General features: G+C 41.0%; 1 protein-coding gene across 3 annotated transcripts in view; it reads left to right on the top strand.

The window, feature by feature from the left end:
• COL19A1 (collagen type XIX alpha 1 chain) overlaps positions 1-19,612 on the top strand; it is a 232,558-nt gene that overhangs the window by 199,230 nt on the left and 13,716 nt on the right. For all 3 annotated transcript variants that reach the window (XM_067467964.1, XM_060752836.2, XM_067467969.1), the window contains 12 exons: positions 313-357; positions 963-1,013; positions 1,099-1,143; positions 6,725-6,751; positions 8,507-8,560; positions 9,880-9,924; positions 13,901-13,945; positions 14,037-14,099; positions 14,627-14,662; positions 14,796-14,840; positions 18,497-18,667; positions 18,879-18,945. In XM_067467964.1, coding sequence (XP_067324065.1) covers positions 313-357; positions 963-1,013; positions 1,099-1,143; positions 6,725-6,751; positions 8,507-8,560; positions 9,880-9,924; positions 13,901-13,945; positions 14,037-14,099; positions 14,627-14,662; positions 14,796-14,840; positions 18,497-18,667; positions 18,879-18,945 — 694 coding nt within the window. The remainder of the gene's footprint in view (positions 1-312; positions 358-962; positions 1,014-1,098; positions 1,144-6,724; positions 6,752-8,506; positions 8,561-9,879; positions 9,925-13,900; positions 13,946-14,036; positions 14,100-14,626; positions 14,663-14,795; positions 14,841-18,496; positions 18,668-18,878; positions 18,946-19,612) is intronic.

The following is a 19,612-nucleotide window of genomic DNA, read 5'->3' as shown; positions in this document are numbered from 1 at the left end:
CACCAAACTACAAATCCCAAAAACTCACCTCTTCTTCTTACTCTTTTTTATGTGTGGAGAGAGCACTTTAGACCCATGACAGAATTTCTTTTTTATTAGATTAGAAGTGTTTGTGCTCTCTTTTTTGTATGATATAAACAAGTATGCAGCTTCCTCTTTTCTCTGCTTTCCAATTTGTAGGACAAAGTTGTCGTTAAGACAGAATGGTGTTGTCACATTCAGTTTGCACGTCCTCTGTGAATCTAGTCAATGTGATCACATAAGCCTGCACACAACCTTTATTGACATTTTATTGTTCTTCATGTGATACAGGGAAACCAGGGTGTTCCTGGGAAGCCTGGACCTCCTGGCCCACCTGTAAGTACAATGTGTGATATGGCAAATCTGAGCAGGAATGGTGAGGGGAGGCAGGAGGCCCAAGCATGTTTGGAAGGATGTCCCACTGATTTCAATGGAAGGGTTTTTAAACTGAGGAAGTGTGTTTTTTAAAGTGCAATCAATTTAATGAAGCCTGGACTTCTGTATAGAGCAGAATTCAGAAATCTTCAGCATTTGAAATACTTTGGACTACTATCATACAATCACATTCTCATTGACCATGGTGGTTAGAGTTGATGGGACTAGTTGACCAAAACATCTGGAAGGCAATGGTTACTCATGTAGGAAAGGCTCTGTTTTCATGCTGAGATCAGTGGTTCTCAACCTGTGGGTCCCCAGGTGTTTTGGCCTACAACTCCCAGAAATCACAGCCAGCTGTTAGGATTTCTGGGAGTTGAAAGCCAAAACATCTGGGAACCCACAGGTTGAGAACCACCTCTCTAGGTTGACACTGTTCATTTCTACATGTGTGTGTGTTATAGTTTGTAGGGCATTAGAGCTAAAGTACCTTATAGAAGGTCATATTTTTTGTTTCCTGGCTTTCATTGTTATTTCTTCTTTCTCTGTCTCATTCACATTTTCAGGGTGTGCCATACAATGAAAGAAATGGCATGAGCAGCCTCTATAAACTGCAGGTATTTATTTAATCATCTATTAACCAAAACTCTGTGGTTTACAGTCATTTTGCATGAATTCAAATCCAGTGTTTCCTCACTACAGGGGGGTACCAATGCTGCAAGTTATGCTGGTCCACCTGGCCCTCCTGTAAGTATTGCACTATTATACTCTTTTGGTTACACCTAACAGAGTGGCTGAATCCAAAAAGCCATGTCTTTGTCTAAAATCAACAGGCAAGGAGGAAGCGGATGTTGAACAAGAGTCTATTATACTTTTATATGTATTATATAAATAGTAGACTGTGCCCCCTTAAAGGAAATATATTATCTGAGACTTACTTTACTTAGGCGATCCCTCGTTGGACGAGTAAGATGGTCTTCCATCATGGGTTTCCTTGTGGGTCCGCATGTGGCTGTGGAGCCCTATTCTTGCTCTGCATCTTCTTCCGCAGTGAGGGCATTGGTTTCCAGGTGGAAGGCGGTCCCGGTCGGGGTTGGCTTGACGCGCCTTCCTCCTGGCACGTTTCTCTCTTTCACCCTCCACTCGTGCCTCCTCGAATTCTGCAGCACTGCTGGTCACAGCTGACCTCCAGCTGGAGCGCTCAAGGGCCAGGACCTCCCAGTTCTCAGTGTCTATGCCAGAGTTTTTAAGGTTGGCTTTGAGCCCATCTTTAAATCTCTTTTCCTGTCCACCAACATTCCGTTTTCCGTTCTTGAGTTCGGAGTAGAGCAACTGCTTTGGGAGACGGTGGTCAGGCATCCGGACAACGTGGCCGGTCCAGCGGAGTTGATGTTGGAGGACCATTGCTTCAATGCTGGTGGTCTTTGCTTCCTCCAGCACGCTGACGTTTGTCCGCTTGTCTTCCCAGGAGATTTGCAGGATTTTCCGGAGGCAGCGCTGATGGAATCGTTCCAGGAGCTGCATGTGACGTCTGTAGACAGTCCACGTCTCACAGGCATATAGCAGGGTTGGGAGGACAATAGCTTTATAGACAAGCACCTTGGTCTCCCTACGGATGTCCCGGTCCTCAAACACTCTCTGCTTCATTCTGGAAAATGCTGCACTGGCAGAGCTCAGGCGGTGTTGTATTTCGGCGTCGATGTTGACTTTGGTGGAGAGGTGGCTGCCAAGGTAGCGGAAATGGTCGACATTTTCTAATGTTACGCCATTAAGCTGTATCTCTGGCATTGGAGAGGGGGCGGCTGGTGACTGCTGGAACAGCACTTTGGTTTTCTCGATGTTCAGTGACAGGCCAAGCTTTGTGTATGCTTCTGCAAAGGTGTTGAGAGTGGCTTGTAGATCTTTTTCTGTATGCGCACAGACGACATTGTCATCAGCATACTGGAGTTCTATAACAGATGTTGTTGTGACCTTGGTTTTGGCTTTCAGTCTGCTGAGGTTAAATAGCTTGCCGTCTGTCCGATAGATGATTTCCACTCCGGTGGGAAGCTTCCCATCAACAAGGTGTAGTATCATGGCGATGAAGATGGAGAATAAAGTTGGGGCAATAACACATCCCTGTTTGACACCCGATTCCACCTTAAATGGGTCACTTTGGGAGCCATTGCTATCCAAGACTGTTGCCATCATGTCATCGTGGAGGAGCCGCAGGATGTTCACAAATTTGCTTGGGCACCCGATTTTTTGGAGGATGGTCCAGAGAGCGCTGCGATTCACTGTGTCGAATGCCTTTGCAAGGTCGATGAATGCCATGTACAGAGGTTGGTTTTGTTCCCTGCATTTTTCTTGGAGTTGTCGTGCACTGAAGATCATGTCCACAGTTCCTCTGGAGGGGCGGAAGCCGTTCTGGGATTCTGGGAGGGTGTCTTCTGAGAGGGGCAGAAGGCGGTTTGCAAGGATTCTTGCGAGGATTTTCCCAGCGGAGGTTAGAAGGGAGATACCTCGATAGTTTCCGCAGTCTGTTCTTTCCCCTTTTTTGAAGAGGGTGATGATGGTGGCATCCTTGAAGTCTGCTGGGATTTTCTCGGTCACCCACACTTTTTCTATGAGCTGGTGGAGTTGGTGTGTCAGCGCAGGTCCTCCCTCTTTAAAGATTTCAGCAGGGATCCCATCCGGTCCGCTGGCTTTGTTGTTCTTTTGTTGGCTGATGGCATTGCTGACTTCTTCCAAACTAGGCAGTGCTGCAAGCTCATCCCTGGTTTGTTGTTGCGGGATTTGTGAGAGGACCTCTTCGGCCACACTGGAGCTGCGGTTTAGGAGGCTTTGGTAGTGTTCTTTCCAACGTAGTGCAATTGACTTTTGGTCCTTCAGGAGTTTGGTTCCGTCTGATGAGCGTAGAGGCTGTATGCCATGGTTTCTTGGCCCATAGATGACCTTTGTGGCTTTGAAAAATCCTTGAGCATTATGGGTATCTGCCAGGTGTTGGATTTCTTCAGCCTTCTTTGTCCACCAGATGTTCTTGAGTTCTCTTGTCCTTCTTTGGACCTCAGCTTTTGCACTGGCGTAGATCTTTTTCTTAGCAGCACAGTTGATGTCTCTCTGCCATGTTTGGAAGGCTTTCCTTTTCTTGTCGATTAGCTGTTGGATCTCGATGTCATTTTCGTCAAACCAGTCTTGATGTTTCTTGGCTTGGTATCCAATAGATTCTTCGCAGGCTTGGATGATGGAGGTCTTCAGTTTGTTCCAGTGTTCCTCAACATTTTCGGGGTGTACTGTGGGTAGATGGTCCTTGAGTGCTGTTTGGAGATGGGCTCGCCTGGAGGGCTCTTGAAGGGCTTGGGTGTTCATTTTGCGCCTTGTCTTTCTTCCTTGGAGTCTGCGCTTGGGGGCAATCTTGATAGCCATCGTGGATCGGATTAGCCTGTGGTCGGTCCAGCAGTCGTCAGCACCTGTCATGGCTCTTGTGAGGAGTACGTCACGGCGGTCTCTGGCACGTGTGATTACATAGTCTAAGAGGTGCCAATGCTTTGACCGTGGGTGCTTCCATGATGTCTTGAACTTGTTTTTCTGGCGGAAGAGCGTGTTGGTGATGACAAGGTTGTGCTCCGCACATTTGGTGAGAAGCAGGATGCCATTCGAGTTGCTGTTTCCAACCCCGTCTTTTCCTATGGTGCCTGGCCACAGGTCGAAGTCTCGCCCGACTCTTGCATTGAAGTCCCCCAGGAGAATGATTTTGTCCTCCTTAGGTATCCCCGATAGGACGTTGTCCAGCTGACAGTAGAATTTCTCCTTGATGTCTTCATCAGCGTCTAGTGTTGGTGCATAGGCACTTATGATGGTTGCCCGTTGGTTTTTGGCAAGATCAATTCGGAGGGTTGAGAGTCGTTCGTTGATGCCAGTGGGTGCTTCGGACAGATGTTTCACCAGATCGTTCCTGATGGCAAAGCCAACTCCGTGCAGTCTTTGGTCTTCTTCGGGCAGTCCCTTCCAGAAGAAGGTGTAGCCTCCTTTTTCTTCCTTCAGCTGTCCCTCTCCTGCTCTCCGGGTCTCCTGAAGGGCTGCTATGTCGATGTTGAAGCGTCCCAGCTCCCTTGCGATGATGGCAGTTCTGCGTTCGGGGCGTTCACTGTCACTGTTGTCCATCAGAGTCCGTACGTTCCACGTACCGAAGTTCATTTTTCTTTTTTGGCCGCAGGATGGTGACCCCACTGGACGCGGCAGTCCAGTCAGGGATAAGTGAGGCAGACTATGTTTAGGGCACCTTTTCTAGCCCCCTCCCCGTGTGGGGTGAGCAGAGTGGGTCCTCAATAGGGCTGCTCAGTCGCGGATACAGCTGCCGAACTACTCAACTGCCTCGGACCTTGAGGTAGAACGACTGAGTCCGTACCCACCGCCCATGTGCCAGTCTGTGACTAGGGGCTTCCAGATTTCACAGTCCTGCCCCCGTCGCCACTCGCTGATCGCCATGGGACTTTGGTTGCTTGGTTTTTATTTTCTTTGGAAGACGCCTGTGCGTGGGTTTTTTTAATGTGTGGAGGTCAGTGCACAACTGAACAACACACAGTCTTCACAGATGAGGTTCCACTGGTGATGTAGTTTAACACAATGACCGTGGCTTCTCAGTCTGTTGCAGCCTTCTTCCGCCTTCGCAGCCGTTGTAACATGTGCCATGTTATCCTCCGCCTGCTCCGCCGTTGAGGTCTTTGGGTCTTCGGACTGTGCTTGGTCTGGGACCTCCCCCGCGGCCACTCCTGGGAGTGCACGACTCCAGTTGTTGTGCCCACAGGTTCATCGGAACACGCAAGCCCCCTCACCACGACAAGGTGACAGTCCATCGAGGGGGATTATCTGAGAATGATTATGGAACACTAATAGATGGAAAGTACTGCACTGTACACAACAAACATTTGCAAATATATGTCTATTTGAATAAATAAATACATTTAAAGAAGTAAAATCAACAGGCATTGAAAATATGTCTAACTTGGCCTATAGATTTCAGTGGCACTTAAGCATGGCTAACTTTCGTAGAATCCTACCAGCAGTCTATATACATTGAGAGCTATTCATTATATATTTTTATAAAGTAAAAGTATTTGATCACTCAGGGCCCTTCCAGACAGGCCCTATATCCCAGGATCTGATTCCAGGTTTTCTGTTTATCCCAGATTATTTGGCAATGCAGACTCATATAATCCAGTTTAAAGCAGAAAACCTGGGATCTGATCCTGGAATATAGGGTCTGTCTGGAAGGACCCTAAGGGATAAAACATGTATTTTCCATGGATGGGTTCACAGTTTCAATTCCTACCATTTTCTAGTTAGAAAAACCGACTCTTGAAAATTGATGGACCTGTTGTCTGTGATGACAGTACTGAGCTAAATTGACCATCTGACTCAGCAAAAGGCAATTTCCCACATATCTAGGCTATAGAGGACTTATTCCCCAACCCAGTGATCCATTGTGGGTCCAGGATATCAGGGTGTGCCAAACAGTCTCTTGCCTACATATAATTTACATTCATTCCATTGGACAGGATTATGAAAAACAAAGTTTTCTATCTGGAACTCCCATTCATGTACATTAAAACAAGTTAAGTAGACTTAGGAAATATAATCAGTCTATTTGTGAGTCAACTAAAACTTTTGTCATGTGAATCTTTTTTTTTTTTACAATAGAGTTTTGGGGGTTTTGTTTTGTTTTGTGTTTTCTTGTTTGTTTGTTTGTTTTGGGGTTTGTTTGGTTTTTTTGCTATTTTTCCTTATAAGTTCAATTGTGCTTTGGAATAAAAGAATAAGCTGAAATACCATTTCATGAGCTATGAAACAAAACAGAGCTGTCTTTCATCCAGTTTGGAATAGATTTCATTGTCTTATATTCCTACTGTATATGGGAGGTGAACTACCTAATTTTTTTGGTATAATTCGGCTTTTGTTTCATGTGCATATTTGATCCAGCATTTTTCAGACAACTTGCTAATCTTCTAATGAGAACTAGGTCTGAAAAATGGCCAGATGGAAGGGGTAGTCAAGGGGCTCTTCAGAGTTCATCACCTGACATGTCAGCAGGATATACAAATAGGATGAAGATGAAACTTGAGTTGTATGCATTCTTATTTTCAACATTCTTTAATGAATTATGGTATTGTCCTCCAAACTGGGGCTGCACAGTCCAGAAATTTGTCTAAAATGCCTCATGATATGTGAGCATGTGTATAAAACATTATATTTATTCTTTTGCTTATATTCATTTATATTTAAATTGATAAAATAACAACATGACTAAATGGATAGATGGGTGGATGAATTTTTGCCCTTTGCCTTTCAGGGCCCAAAGGGTGACACTGGAGCAACGGTAGGTAACTGATTAAAATGTTTCTCAAACATTTGGTAGCATGAGAGGATGGTCCTTCATCAAATATAATTTCAGCTAGCCTTTGTATCAGAATCATTTTCCAAGTCAAAAGAAACAGTAGATAGATAGATAGATAGATAGATAGATAGATAGTAATGAAACTCAAAGTGACACTGTTTGCTTTTACCTGGTTTAATAAAGACTGTGTTTTTTATGTAACAATATGCAATAATATTCTAACTATGTTTAAATAATGTGCCTCGAAATCCTGATGTATACAAGTCTGAGCAAGGTAGCGGATAAGATACCTGATTACTGGATGTTCCACTGCTGAACAGCTCTCACAGTCAGGAAGTTTTTTTCTAATGTTCAGGTGGAATCTCCTTTCCTGTTGTCTGAAGCCATTGTTCCACATCCTAGTTTCCAAGGCAGAAGAAAACAGAAATATAATCCAGATTAAATGGATGCAAAAGGAACAAATCAAATAAAGCGCTCTGAGGCAAAACCAAAAGGCACAGTGCACAAAAGGAAGGGCCGCAGGAAGAGAAGCATCGTCAGCCGAAGTCCAGGGTTGAAGCGGGACAAATCTGAAACAGCACTGCTCCAGTGTCCGCAGAAGCAGCGTCTTTAGCCAAACTGGTCCAGGAAGGGAGAAGTCCACATTCATGAGAAGCCAATCCAAGTCAATAGCACGCAAACGATCAGGAGATCCAAACTGCAGATCCAACGCTGAACACGAAACAGGCAGCAGCAAGTCTACAAGAATCCTTTTCAATACACAGTACCCAACACATGAATGCTCACCAACACCTTGCCTTCTGCAAGAACCCATCACCCCTAAACCCACTTTTATTTACAGAAGATGAACTGACCACTGCCCCATCATTATCCCCCGCAGCTGCTCCCAGCTCTTCACATGAATTCCCTTGTCTTTCCCTCCAAGTCCTCCATCTCCTGTCAAGACTTAGGTCCCCCCCCCCCAAGACTTGGTTGGATCCCCTGATTGCCCATCTTCACCCCCAGATAACCCCATAAAGGTATCACTAGTTGTTGGCTCCTCACAAATAGCTTGCACTTCTCTTATCTTAGTCCAATCCATGGTGCCTCCTTCTTCTCCTTCACTCATTAACCCATCATCCCCAGATAATCCCTCAAATGACTCCTCATCTGTAGGTGCTGTAAATATGTCCCGGATCCTCTTTCTCTGCTGCTCATCATCAGAATCCTGCTCCCAAGTAACCCTTTTCCCCCTTCTGGCACCCATACTACTGGACCCATCATCCCCATAGAATCCCTCAAATTACTCCTCATCTGTAGGTGCTGTAAATTTGTCCCAGATCCTCCTTCTCTGCTTTTCATCATTAGATTCCTGCTCCTGAGGAACCCTTTTCCCCCCTCTGGCACCCACACTACTGTTTGTAATGTTACTCAACAGTAAATGCACAAGCTTACTTCTATAGATTCCTGTTACTGGGTTGAAATCATGTGAGAACTGACCTTGATAAGATATACTCATCAAATTATTTCTGTATCCCTTACCAGGGATGTAAATCAAAACAGGAATATTTATTCACAAAATAAGCACAATCTGAAGCTTGAATCAGTTACTTAGGTCATTAAACCAATCAATGGCTCAAAAAAAACCATCTCCAAGTAAACAACATGCTTAACAATGTGTGACGTGTTCTAAAATTGAGTGCTTAACTTTATTGAAAGTACAAAACGCTTCTGCAATCATCCTTTTTTCTTTACAAGGGAGAATCAGGCCCAATGGGGCTTCCAGGACTAGAAGGACTTCAAGGAGAAAAGGTAGGATTCTCATAATAAAACTGGCCTGTCTTCTCTGAACAGATTTGAATACATTACTTACTGGATCTGGACACTTTTTGACAATATACATTATGTGTTATATTGGCAAAATAACGTGCCATACTATTGAAAACAACACTAGTTAGCGTTCCCGCTGTATAACAGAATTTAATTTTACGCAAATTTATACCTGAATACAGAGTATTATTTTGTAGTTGGCATAGTACGCTAGTCGTAGTAGTTGTTTATGCCTGGGGCATTTGGGGGAAGACGGGAGGGCACATCTCTTCTCCCACACAGCAACTGTGATGTTCTAGAAATGTTGGCTGATATTTCTCTGCAAAAAATTGTGATACAGTAGCTTATGACAGGCATCTCTTTATGCACCAGACTAGGGGTTTACAGCCCAAGATTGTATGACAACTGGCAGATTCCACATTGGTACAATGGTGAATTTTGTTTCAGCTTTTAATTTGAATTTTAAACGAGCTATTAAGATGCTAATCTGTTTTGTAGAATGGAATCAGTCCCTGAGATGGTACTTCTAAAGTTCACACTAAAAGTCAGAGTGGATTTACCACCTCCATGCCATGAAAGTCACCAGCTTCCACTAATAGGGCAAAAATATAAACTCAAATATATTGTTTATTTTTTGTTCTTGTTATTAAAAGAAGTAAATGGTATATGGATCCTTTTACCCATCTTCCTGATCAAACTTACTCCCCTTGCACTCTGCCATTATAATGCAGTTTGAACTGGATAATATAGTCAGTGTAGACTTATATAATGCTGACTGAACTGAGTTCAGTTAGATTATATGACTCTGCAGTGCCATATCATCCAGTTCTATATGCATTATTACATCAGTGTGCATAGGGCCTAAAGGTTTTCCAGAATTCTTTCCAAATCTGTAAGATTGTATTCTCTTAGGGAACATCTACAGCTACTGAAAAAGAAAACTGGTGTATAGGGCCCAAGGGTTGGTCCAATGCCATCTGGAAGCATGCATGAAGTCCTTTGGCTCGCTAGTCCACGAGCTCATGGGGTTGCTACCAAGGCCAACAAACAGTTCTCTCTCAGAGACTTGCTGGTGATGTCACATTTCTGGCCACCTAGCTTACTGTTCAAAATAACATAATAACATTACCGGAAATACTAGGTCCTTCAGTGTTGACCATAGAGGCACACAGTGTCTGTAGAATTTATTTGTTAAAATACTCACAAAGCTTTAGCTTCTCAGAGCTTCTCAATTTTTTGTGAAAATTTTGACCTTGACAGATTGTTCATGAAATATTAACAATGCCGTTCCTCTTTCTTAGGGAGACCAAGGCCCAGCAGGTTCTCCAGGGGTCCCAGGAATACCTGTAAGTATACTGTTAAATATGCAATTTAGATGCAACCTCTTGTGCTGGAAGAAATGACATTCATCATAATGCATGGCATATTAGTGGAAAATTGGTATCTGCATCTCTCCTGGGGGCTGAAAGAGAATTGCTTTCTACTAAAACCTTTCCTGAGTCGCTCTTATCTTACATTAGCTAAAGTCGTCCAACACCTGTTGCTAAAACAGGGTTTGGTTTTTTTTTTTTGGGGGGGGGGGGTGTTGTTTTTTTTAGAAAAACTAAATATCATCACAGATCTGCTGGTAAATTCTGCCAGAGATATTTTGTATGCCTACAGAATTTACACTGAGGTTCTTCCAACTTTATCCTCCACCTGAATAAAATATGTATTTAAACATATTAAAATCCATCTTTATTTTAATTGGGTGGAATTGTACTCAGTTAACCAAATAGCTTATTCTATGTGGTATTATTATTATATTTGCTTTGGAACAATATATTACATTCTTCACTGTAGCCCTTTTAAGAAAAACATCTCCAGCTCTTTGGCTACAACATGTGCCCATTTATTTTTGGAAATTTTATAATTCCCATTCTCCCTGAAGGTTTTGCATCCTTCAATCTGGAGATGCTGAGGACATCTTCTGCTGTTTATTAAGCTGCTCACTGTGTAACTACCCAAGGCAGAAATTTCTGAACTTGCATCCTCTGTTCTTTTTCCACCAGAACCCCCATTGGAAAAAGACACGCACACTGCCAGAAAGTAGTGATATTGCCATTACTATGCAGATTGCAAAATTACCCAGGGCTTGTAGAAAACTAAGAGCCAGGCACCATAGTTTAGCAGACTATATAGAATAATCTCTCATCTTTTAAACCTTTTTGTATCTATTAGGATGGGATGGGAGACTTAATGCAATTTTTATGCTGAAAGAGAATGTTTTATTATGATTTTTTTTCTTTTAGCAAGTTAAATCTTTTAAGGTATGGCTTTTGTGTGATAAATATAAATGAGACAATAAGATGCCCTTGTATCTCCTACAAATTTAATATATTCTGGTTAAGTTCCGAATATTACATTGCAATGGCCCACGGCTATAAATAATAAAGTTACAGATACAGCTAGAAAATCACTACATTTGGGTGTTTAGAGCAGATTTCCCATTCCTGAGAAACAGTGTCTTAAATCAGAGAAGTGCAACAATGCTTAACACCAAAGAGGAAAGAATGCCGCAGGGAAGGCAGTGGTAATAAAGTTAAATAGTAATAAGGTTAGAGTGGCCCACAATGCTCTCCCTTCTTTTCTGACCCTCTGTGGTGTAAACCATTACTTTTAGAGATGTTATCTTCATTTTCCACCTGTCCACTCTGGGCCCATACATATAATCAAGCTAGATTAGTTTAGCACCCCTGAGTAACTGCCCTACTTTAGTTTGCTTCTCCAAACCATTGGTGTCTTTGTTTTTAATCAGGAAATCTGTTGCAAACCTTCTCCATCATTGATCTTCAATTGGATATTCAGCTGGATATTCTGAGTCAAAACATAGTACGTTCTGCTCTGCATCACTCAGTACTTATTCTTCAAAACATCACCCAGGCCTTCCTGCACTGAGTTTTCCCCCTATGCAACCACTTCCTTCTCCTATTCTAGCAGATCAAGTTTTCCTCAGCTATCTTGATTTCCAATCCCCCATTTCTCCAACCCTCTCCTGTTCATAGGACTTACATAGATGTTTCCGCATAGAAGTGCTAAATCCTTCCCTGACCACTTCCTGCAAAATTATTAACCAGTCTGATCTGAACTTATGAACGTTTTGAACAGTTTTACTTCTTAGATACCAGATATCTCTCTGTGCCAGCAAAAAAACCAGCAGGTAGTCCCAACACTCCATTGCACTTGCATGTTACTGCACGAAGGAGGAATAGCCACATAGTGTGTGCCTCCAAATAGAGCAGAGGTGTCAAACAGGTAGCCCTCCAGATGTTTCAGATTCCCAGAAGCCCTAGCCAGCTTGTCCAATGGCAAGGAATTCTGTGAACCAAAGTCCAAAATACCTGATGGACCACAAGTTTGACCCCACTGAGCTAGAGCCTGGCACTTTCCTTCAATGCTCATTTGAGGATAAGGGGTGCCCCTTGGAAACAAAGCACAATGGGAAGAGTAACTTGGAAGTTCATCTGTGTTGGTTGGAAAAACAGCAGAGCAATGCCAGTGGAGTATTCCACACTGGTATACTCTACAAGTATAATATCTTGATCTGTAACAATTAGTACTTAGGGGCAAACAATATAATACCTACTACTCCTTTTGTGTTCCATCTTTCCAATAAAATTAAACACAACTAGCCTTCTGTTTAACATATTGTCTGAATGTGATCTTTTGTTACACCTCAGCAGGAGTTCACCCTTCTCAAGCACTCACCAGGAAGCCAAATGTAGTAATAAACAGTTTATTGATAGAACACACAGTAAAAGCGTAAAAATCCAAATATGTGAAGAAAGTAGAAGTCTCCCCCCCCACCCCCCAAAAAACAAAGATAAATCTCCAATGCAAAGGTTAAAGAAAGAACATAAATCCAAGATACATGGAACAAAACATGAGCTTGATTAATCCAAGAAACAAGGAACAAAACATGAGCTTGAATCCATGGGTAAAATCCCCAAGACTGGTAGCAAAACTTGACTAGGAAACTTGGCTTGAATCAATAACAGGATGAAAAACAAGGCAAGAGCTTCTCACTTCATTCGTGATGTTGCTTGATCTGAAACCTAAGAGCTTCCTTTCCCTAATTAAGGAGAGCAATGCATGAAGGCATGTCGTTGGCCTTGAGAAGCCTGTCTGTGCCTCTCTTTCCCAGGCCTCTGCCTCCCTTTCCCATGACTTGGTGTGCACCTGTAATTCTTCCTCCGCAGGACCAGCCTTGATTCTCTTTCTAACTCCCCTTCATTGGGTAAACTCAGGTACTCCTCCCTTCTCTGCCTGTCAGCCTCTGAAACAGTTTCATTTTCACACAAAGAATCAACATCTTATTCCAAATCCCCCTCCGATCTCCCAACCAGGGAATCACCATCCTGTTCCAACATCCTCTCTGTCTGCACACCTCCAGAAGCATCAGGCCCTGCACCCTCAAACCCCTCATCATCATCATCAGCTGGCCGAACTACAACATCTTTTTAATACAATGAATGAGAAAACATGCAGGCATCTGCTTTTGAAAAGTATTACAATTTGAAACATTCGTAACAGAAATCCATTTAATGATACTGACTAATATATTTTTAGAAGCTAGCTCCAAAATATTAACAGGCGTTTTAGGAATCCATTTCTTTTAATTTAAAGTTAAATTTGCTAACTTCACTAAAAGAAATACACACACTGAAAAATGAATCTGATTTTGGTAATCCATGCAACTAGACGGATGGTTTGAAACAATGTTTATTTATAAGATTAATCTATGATCTCAACCATTGATAATCAATGATAAAGCTGCTACTTAGATGAATCACAATAGCATACATCCAAGTTCTTAAATAATAAGCATTCTTTCTGAACGGCAAATATTTAATGCTTCTCATCTTCTGTGCCAAGGATTTTATGAAAGAAAAATTGGACCTTACACATTTTGTCATTTCTCCTTGACAACATTCCTACCTTGTTCCTTGATCATTTGAACACTGATGTAGATAGTCTTACCAACTACCTGCTGTCTTCCTTTCAACTATGTAAGCATTTGCTTCCCAATTCATTGAGATATAGACTCAGCAGTTTCTACATTCAAGATATCAACATGTTAAACCCACACCTGAGTCAAACCATTGTCTATCTAATTCAGTTGTCAACCTCATCTAAAGGATATCGACAAGATTTCAGAAGAAGCCAGAAGCCAGTCATTCCAAACCCTAACTGGAAATGGCAGACATTGAACCTAGGACTTTCTGCATGCAAAACATGTGCTCCATCATTAAAAAAAATGGCATTTTTTCTTGATTTCTACAGGGTAAGCATGGTGCACCGGGACCGGCAGGAATGCCTGGAGAACCAGTAAGTGTCACTTCATTTCATACTCTTTCACAATATTTGCCTTTTGTTTTTTTCTTACCCACTAGAAAGACTATTATCACCTTACTTTTAGGGTGAAAGGGGCCCTATTGGAGATATTGGCTTCCCTGGACCAGAAGGACCACCAGGCATACCAGTAAGTTTTTTAACCTGTAATGGCTGATATACCTAATTTTCTCTTTTAATTGATTCTTTTTACTAGTGTCAGAAGTGACTTGAGAAACTGTAAGTCGCTTTTGCTATGAGAGAATTGGCCATCTGGAGAGACATTGCCCAGGGGACACTTAAATGTGTTACCATCTCTGGGAGGCTTCTCTCATGTCCCCACATAGGAAGCTGGAGCTGACGACGGGAGGTTACCCGGTCTCACATATTCGAACTGCCGACCTTCAGGTCAGAAGTTCAGTCAGCACAAGGATTTAGCCCATTGTGTCACTGTGGCTCCTTCTTTTAATGGATGTGCTATGATCAGTGTTTGAATACATACCCTCTTGCAATTTATTTTTTTTATTATTATTATCTCCCTATGTGATTTTTTAGCTGGCATATCCCCATTATATCATGATTTATAATGGCAAAATCATTTTAATGAAACAAAAGATATCTCTTCCTGTAATATCATAGATATTTCTCACAGTAAAAGGATCATTGTTATTTTTCTAGGGCATAAATGGAAAGGATGGATTGCCTGGTCCCCAGGTAGGAAAGTAACAGCTTGTACAATGTGTAAATTATCATTCTACTTGTGAACATAGTGGGAGATTGATAGCTAAAATTAATTTGGGAATATGTTTGTGTGTTTAAGAAAGTTTTTTTTTCCTTTCCCCCCAAGGGTTTACAGGGAAAATCAGGTGACAGAGGTCCTAAAGGAGAAAGAGTAAGCTATATTTCTATCTAAATCTTTCTTTATTTTGTAAATTATACTTGTAGTTCAACATCTTCCTAAAGGACTTGAAAGAAGGAGCAGGGGAATGATCGTTGAATTTTCAGGTGATCATAATTTGAAAGATATATTTGATATCTCCAAAAACAAAACCAGCTTCAAGGTGACCTTAAAAGATTTGAAAACTGACCAAAACAAATTAATTTCAACAGGGATAAACATGAACATTCTACTTTTAGATAAGAAGCATTAGAAGCAGTACTATCACAGAAGTGACATTTAACTTTTCAACAGAATCTGAAAGGATATTGAAGTCTTATTAGACTAGAACAATGATTCTCAACCTGTGGGTCCCCAGATGTTTTTGGCCTACAACTCCCAGAAATCCCAGCCAGTTTACCAGCTGTTAGGATTTCTGGGAGTTGAAGGCCAAAACATCTGAGGACCCACAGGTTGAGAACCACTAGACTAGAAGCAAAACCTAAATTAACAATATAATGGAGTGACAAAGAAGTATCACTTTGTGCTGCCTTAGTCAGATCTCGCTTGAAGTATTATCTCCAGCAGAAAATGTCACAAACTTGTTTTCTGGTGCTCCAAAGGGTATTACCCAAACAAATTACCAGCAAGCAGACTCCAACTAAACTTTGTTTCATGAAGGAAACTGTGTTCAGTAATGAAACAGACTCCTGTAGAAGTGATCAGATTTTCATTAATTGGCATTTTTTTAAAAAAAAAGGTTGGAGAAGTACCTGCTAAGAATGCTTTCCCTGTGGGTTTCCTGCAGTGAGTTGGATTTGGGTGTAAATAATACTTGTCATCCCTTCCAATGCTACAGTATTAAATTATGTGATTTTATTGCTAATGTATCATATCAGCAAGAGTACGTGTCCTGCAGAGTATTTGTAGAATTTGCTATAACATTACTATCTATGTATAAAAAATTCCGATGTGTTTCTGCTGAATGTAAATAATTTGTTAGTGATTTGCTGAATATAAATAATTTGTTAATGATTTGGAGAAGTTAATAGAGGAACTTGAAGGGTCATATTACAGGCATTTCGCTTTGCTCTCTGCCTATTTAATAATGTCTATTTAAACTCTAGTCAGGATTCCATCGTGGATTCAATTAAGTCCAGAGTTTCATCATAACTGAAGTTTTAATTATGGTTCATAGCAAATGTTAAGCCAGTGGAAATCAAAGGGATGAAAAGGTCAAATTCATTGACACGAGGGGCTTCAGTCTTTCCCTGTAATCCCTAGCTTTCTCTCTGCAAACATTTCACTGAATCATTGTGATGCAGTAATTTTAGCAGATTCTCTCTCCTCCCTGCTTTGACTTCAGAGATTCTTTCAGGCAAGTGTTCAGCGGTTGCACCTTGAAAAAGAATGATGATAAGAGGAACCAGAAAACAAACTGTATTACATATAACATTTCCATGTTTCCCATCACAGTATTGCACTGAGGCTTTTGGCTGATAGCATAATGAATGATGCAACTGAAAGCAGCCAGCTGTTTAATCCAGTTACTTTTTAAAATATTTCTGTTCACTAAACAATGTAATGCTATGGTGAAGCAAGGCTTTAAGAGGAATCTTTCTCATCCATGAAAAGTACAAGTTCAAATTCAAACATTTAGTTCAAACTTAACAGAAAGCATTGTATGATCAAATGAGCATATAGATACAGCCCTGAAAGCCATTCTTAGTGAAATTTTTGCTATTTGATTTTTCATTTTCCCCAAGAAATGAAATATTTTCAATTTGTTCCATGTAAAAACAAAGCACCCTTTCCATTCATCCCCAAGACTTAATAGGGTTCTGCTCAATATTCTTCTTTCAGAATACTATCCACTAGTTCACAATGCCACATCATCTTACAAGTTCAAGCCATGTGTAACCTTTAAGTATACATATGCTCATGGTCACCTTCATGCCAATCTGAACTATAAAGTGTATGTCTTTCTACTGTGCTATACAAATCATCATGCTTGAACAAAGTTGCCAGAGTTTGTTGTTATTGCTGTACTCCTGGACTGGGAACACCTCTGTGCTAAACATCAGACTCCAGTCCAAGTGAAATTAGCAAAGCAGTTTATTGAATAATATAAATAAAAAGCAATTCAGCAAAATAGTGTTAAAAAACCAGTCTAAATATAAGAAATAGTCCAAAAAATTCAAGGTACAAGAGTAGTATCAAAAACCAGGAATAAAAAAGCAGAATAAATCCAAAACATGAGATTCAGGAACAACCTTTGAAACTTGGAAGCATGGAACATGAGCAACAAAAAACATGGAACTAGGAATCCCTTAGAAGATAAGAGATGTATCCTCAAACATCAATGTTGACCAAACTGCTGGGCAAAAGTCCCAACCTCTTTAATATACCCCAGAAATCATGTCTTTTCACATGAGATTCAGATATGGGCCTCTTTTGTAATAAGCACCATGACCTTCGTATTCTTTGTTGATAGGTCTCCCATCAATAAACTCATTACCATTACCTTGAAGCTCATTATCCTCAGCACATGGAGTTTCAGCCTCTGAACTCCTTTCACTAGAGATCGGCTCTGCTGCATCCTCTAGAATGTGGCCTTGACTAGTTGGAGACACAGGCTGCTCAGTTTCAGGACTTAAAATCTCAGGCCCAGTGTCCCCATTCTCAGGCCCAGAATCTTCATTAACAGTAATATCAGACACCACCATGGACTAAACTACAACAGTTATCTAGTAGACCAAATACAGTTTATAGCATTATTTCAGACCTGATTACTCAACAGTTTTGTGTCTTTCTATTGCTATTATCATCTTTAGGCACCTCAAATTTCCTGTGTTGATACCTTATATACTTTAGAGTACAACAATGTTTTTATTAGTTTTAATGTTGTGAAAACCCATTGTTCTCCCCACCCTATCTTTAAAAACAATGTACAATTCAGATCTTATAAACCAGCACCTCCCCTAACCATTGACATTCTTATCCTTTCTTCTTCCCCACTTCATCCCTTCCATTCCATTCATTTATAAGTAAAAGTGAAAATACAATGACATTCAGTATTCATGGAAATTTGGTTCCAGGACCCTTGTGGATACCAGAATCCATAGATGCTAAAGTTCTGTTGTATACAATCGCATAGTGAATTGGCATCCCTAATATAACATGGTGTGCATCTAAAATGAGTGTCAGAAAGAGCATGATAATCTGAAATGGCAAGAACCTACAATAGGACATTCTTATATATCAGCAAAAATCAAATTTTGATTTTTGAATTTTTTTTCTACAGGTATTTTCAAGCAGTGGCTGATTAAATCTGTGGGTGCAAAACCCATGGATATAGGGAATCAGCTGTAGTTGTTGTTTTTGAATTACTTTTCAGATAAGACAGTGGTTCTCAACCTGTGGGCCCCTAGGTATTTTGGCCTACAACTCCCAGCAGTTTACCAGCTGTTCGGATTTCTGAGAGTTGAAGGCCAAAACATCTGGGGACCCACATGTTGCGAACCACTGACCTAAGGCGTCAGAGCCTGTCATAATAATCTCTGAACCATTTCTTTCTACATTATCCAACAGTTTAATGCTGTTTACTGAGCTTGCAACAGATCTGAGTCAAACAAGTTGTTAATAGAGAACTTTCTCTTTATTTTGAACAGGGAGATCAAGGTATACCAGGAGACAAGGGCCCTCAAGGCGAAAGAGGAAAACCTGGCCAATCAGGAGACAAAGGGGATGTAGGACCGATGGGACCTCAAGGGATCAAAGGCCACGCAGGATCGCCAGGTCACAAGGGCCCTCCAGGTTCACCGGGAGTCCCAGGCTTACCGGTAAGGCTGAAGCATGGTGAAGACTTTCCTTCCATTAATTATAAGTAAATTGAGCAGATTTTACTGTCATTTCATTTTTCCTGCATACTGCATAATATTTATAAATATTTGTGTTGCTACAAAACTCCGTAAAGACACATTGGAAAAATATGCCTGCAACACCTGTGCTTGCCTTTTTATCTTTTTAAAAATACTTTTGTATCTTCAACAGGCAGATTCAGCTTTATTTGAAGAAATGAAAAAATATATCAGACATGAGGTTCTTCGTGTTTTTGAAGGTGAGGAAAGCAAACAACAGAATCTAACTCTTTCTACTTCCATTGTAAAGAATTGCTTTCATGTTTTATTTTATGTCCTCATAATGTGTGTATTGGAGGGGGGGGGGATCATTCAAATTACCCATACATTGAAAAACAACCAAAATTGCTGGTTCTCTAACATTTTTCTAATATTGAAACTACTATATTAATAAGTGGTCTAAAGATTACTCAGAAATTATTGTTGTTTGCAAGAACTATTCTCATTTTAAATGATAAAGGACATAAAATACCACTATGAGGCATATGCTCAATACAGAGGAATAACTAGGGGGGCTTTCATACTACACAAATATAGCACTTCTGATTCAGAAATTATAACATATTTCAACCACCATGGCCTTATTCTAGGGAGTCCTGATTTATATTGTGATGGTGCCCTAGAGCTCTCCGGCTGAAAAATCAAGATGTCCCTCCCTATATGTGTATGGGAGATACTAACAAATACCAGATGCTCTAGGCTATATCTCAAAGGAAGGAATTGGCAAAACCACTTTAAGGATTTGAGGCAAGGCTATTAAATGCTAATCAAGGTGGCCAATTACAACATTCACACTTGCCTTGAGCAGACAAGAGTTCTTTCTCTCACCTTGGACATGCCACAGATATATAAACCTCACTTGCCTAG

This window comes from Anolis sagrei, chromosome 1 (genome assembly GCF_037176765.1).
Source record: "Anolis sagrei isolate rAnoSag1 chromosome 1, rAnoSag1.mat, whole genome shotgun sequence".
Lineage (NCBI taxonomy): Eukaryota > Metazoa > Chordata > Lepidosauria > Squamata > Dactyloidae > Anolis > Anolis sagrei.
The sequence above is the reverse complement of the archived record's forward strand: the minus strand, read 5'-3'. Positions and strand labels throughout refer to the sequence as shown.